This window comes from Sinocyclocheilus grahami, unplaced genomic scaffold, assembly GCF_001515645.1.
Source record: "Sinocyclocheilus grahami isolate Dianchi unplaced genomic scaffold, SAMN03320097.WGS_v1.1 scaffold1203.1, whole genome shotgun sequence".
In the NCBI taxonomy this organism is placed as follows: domain Eukaryota; kingdom Metazoa; phylum Chordata; class Actinopteri; order Cypriniformes; family Cyprinidae; genus Sinocyclocheilus; species Sinocyclocheilus grahami.
In genome coordinates this window covers 175,426-178,367 of record NW_015506382.1, presented here as the reverse complement: position 1 = coordinate 178,367, position 2,942 = coordinate 175,426, and the positions used below count along the sequence as shown (strand labels likewise).

General features: G+C 36.1%; 1 protein-coding gene across 2 annotated transcripts in view; it reads left to right on the top strand.

Moving 5' to 3' along the window:
- Positions 1-1,560, top strand: part of LOC107567978 (polypeptide N-acetylgalactosaminyltransferase 5-like) — a 19,302-nt gene extending 17,742 nt beyond the window's left edge. For both annotated transcript variants that reach the window (XM_016253806.1, XM_016253805.1), the window contains one exon: positions 750-1,560. In XM_016253806.1, coding sequence (XP_016109292.1) covers positions 750-890 — 141 coding nt within the window. In that variant the 3' untranslated portion in view covers positions 891-1,560. The remainder of the gene's footprint in view (positions 1-749) is intronic.
- Positions 1,561-2,942: the final 1,382 nt, after the last annotated feature.

Genomic DNA, 2,942 nt, shown 5'->3' with positions numbered 1-2,942 from the left:
CAATTATACACTTATTTTCACATAGCTATGTGAAAATAAGTGTATAATTGTATGCGGTTGCTGTTCCTCTGTATCCTCTGCTTCTCAATCGGGCTCAAACTGATAAGCGATATTAACGATGCCGTTGTTTACAATACAACCGGAGCACATGCCGCTGAGGAGAGGGGCAGGATGTTTAGAGGCGGCACTAGAGGCGGTTTAGCCAATCACAACACACTGGGCTAGCTAACCAATCAGAGCCCATCGCCTATTTCTGAGGCTTCATAAAAACAGGAAAAGATCAGTCCGTTTCTCAGAGAAGGGACAGAGCTGTGTGGAATAAAGGTAAATTATGTGAAAAATAATTTTTTTTATTTTTCTTAAACGAAGCATTAACACATGTTAGACTGCACCCCATAAACACAGTCAAGCCTAGAAAAAACCCAGTGAACCACCCCTTTAAGCTAATTTAATAAATTTCCACTAAAATAAGGTTTATTTCTTGACATATTAACTAAGGTTACTACTGTAATTTATGGGCACTGCATAGTGATACACAGGTAGGTATCGAGACGGTGTTTCACATATATCTGTTTCTATGTGTATTTTAAGCTGTTTTTATAATGTTTTATATGAAAAGCATGAGGTTCTCTTATAAATTATCTTGTGAGCTTTTGTATGTACTCTTGGTTTCCTAAATCTAGAACTGTGCTCTGTTTAAGTGTGTAAACATTGTTTGACCAAAGTCTACCATCTATGTCTATGTCTAGACGGAGCATGTGATGATAGAGGGACATTCCCGACCCATCTGTCTGGAAGCTGGAGTTAAAACTAACAGCATCTTACTTACGGACTGTGATCCTGTCAATAATTTTCAGAAATGGCAGTTTACACACTACTACGCTGAGTGAGATGCTCCAGAATATTACTCCCGTATTGTCCACAACAACTTTCACCTCTGTGCATGGATTTGTAATTTTTTGTTTGTTTGTTTTAATATGTGTGATTTGATGAAAGGGTTTGGTCCATTTAATGTCCACTTAATGCACATTGTGTAATACAGATGTGATTTTGTTGTTTGATTTTTGACATTCTGAATCATAAGTGTTTGGGGTTCACATCAGATAATCAGGTCTTCTCTTTTGGGTAATCCAGGTTGTTTGTATTTTAGGGTTTGTGTGGGAAATACTTTTGGTATGGATAGCAAATGATACATAGGGGTTTTCCACAATAAAAACCATTTTGAAGTACCCTTAAGATATTTTCACAATAAAGTTCTTGTTGCTTGTTAACACAAGCATTTAATTTTTATATGTTCAAGTCGTTATGAAATGACCGACTTTACTATCGTATTGTGACGTATTTCCAAGTGAAACACCTTATCGAACAAGAAAAAATATAAATTGGATTGTGAAAAGTGAGCAATGCATACCTATAAGTGCCACCTATTGACCAGACGACCCTATATAATGGCGTGGCAGAAGGTTTCCTGAATGTTCTGTCATTTTTGTGCACTGCTGTAAATAACACTTAAGTTATTGCAGTTTAAGGTATTTAATTATAATTAATAAATTATTATCTGACTCTATCATGACCTTGAATTTAGATTGGAACGCCAATTAATTATTAGTCATATGATAATTTATTGACATTTTTGATTATCCAATTTAACCCTTCACTTTAGATTGTGCTCATTCTTTCAGATTCAATGACTCGTCTTTGTATGTGGTTCTCACGATCACAAACTACAGTGGGTATAAAAAAGAACCCTCTCTTTAAAATAATTAATTTTTGTATTATCCAGTTCTATTTACTCAGTGAAACTTATAACTTCCAAGTGAAAGATAAAACACCATGTCGGAAAAGAAAAATGACCACAGCTGATCAGTTGAAAGTCAAATGGCTTTGTGCGCCATTGAGAAGGTGATTAGCTACAAGTGATTGAGTTTACAAGTCATTTTTAGGAGGGGCTTATCCTTTTTCTGACTCAGTGATTCTATTTTTGTATTATTTTTTTTCTGACGTTAGTGTTATATACAGTGCTGCTTGAAAGTTTGTGAACCCCTTAGAATTGCCTATATTTCTGCATAAATATAACCCCCCAAAAAACATTAGATTTTCATTAAAGTCCTGAAAGTTGACAAAGAGAACCCATTCAAACAAATGAGATGAAAATATATACTTTGTCATTTATTTATTCAGGAAAATGATCCAATATTACAAATCTGTGAGTGGCAAAAGTATGTGAATCTCTAGGATTAGCTGTTCATTTGAAGGTTAAATTAGAGTCCATCTGTTCAGAGGTGTTTTTAATCAGTGAGATGACTATCAGGTGTCAGTGTGTGCCCTGTTTTATTTAAAGAACAGGGAGCTATCAAAGTTTGGTCATGTTTGTGGAAGTGTATATGTGCACAAACAAATGAGATCTCTGAGGACCTCAGAAAAAGAGTTGATGTTGTTCATCAGGCTAAAAAAATTAGTAAAGCCATCTCTAAAGAGTTTGGACTCCACCAATCCACAGTCGGACAGATTGTTTACAAATGGAGGAAATTCAAGACCACTGTTACCCTCCTCAAGAGTGGTCCACCAACAAAGAACACTCTAAAAGCAAGACGTGTAAACTAGGTTTCAAAGGACTGCAGGCTAACTTCTAAGCAACTAAAGGCCTTTCTCACATTGGGTAATGTTAATGTTTATAAGCCCATCATCAGGAGAACACTGAACAACCATGTTGTCCATGGCAGAGTCGCAAGGAGAAAGCCACTTTTCTCCAAAAATAACATTGCTGCCCATCTGCAGTTTGTGAAAGATCATGTGGACAAGCCAGAGGAATACTGGAGAAATGTTTTGTGGATGGATGAGACCAAAATAGACCTTTTTTTTGTTTAAATGAGCAGCGTTATGTTTGGAGAAAAAAACCTCTGCATTCCAGCATAAGAACCTTATCCCATCTGTGAAACATG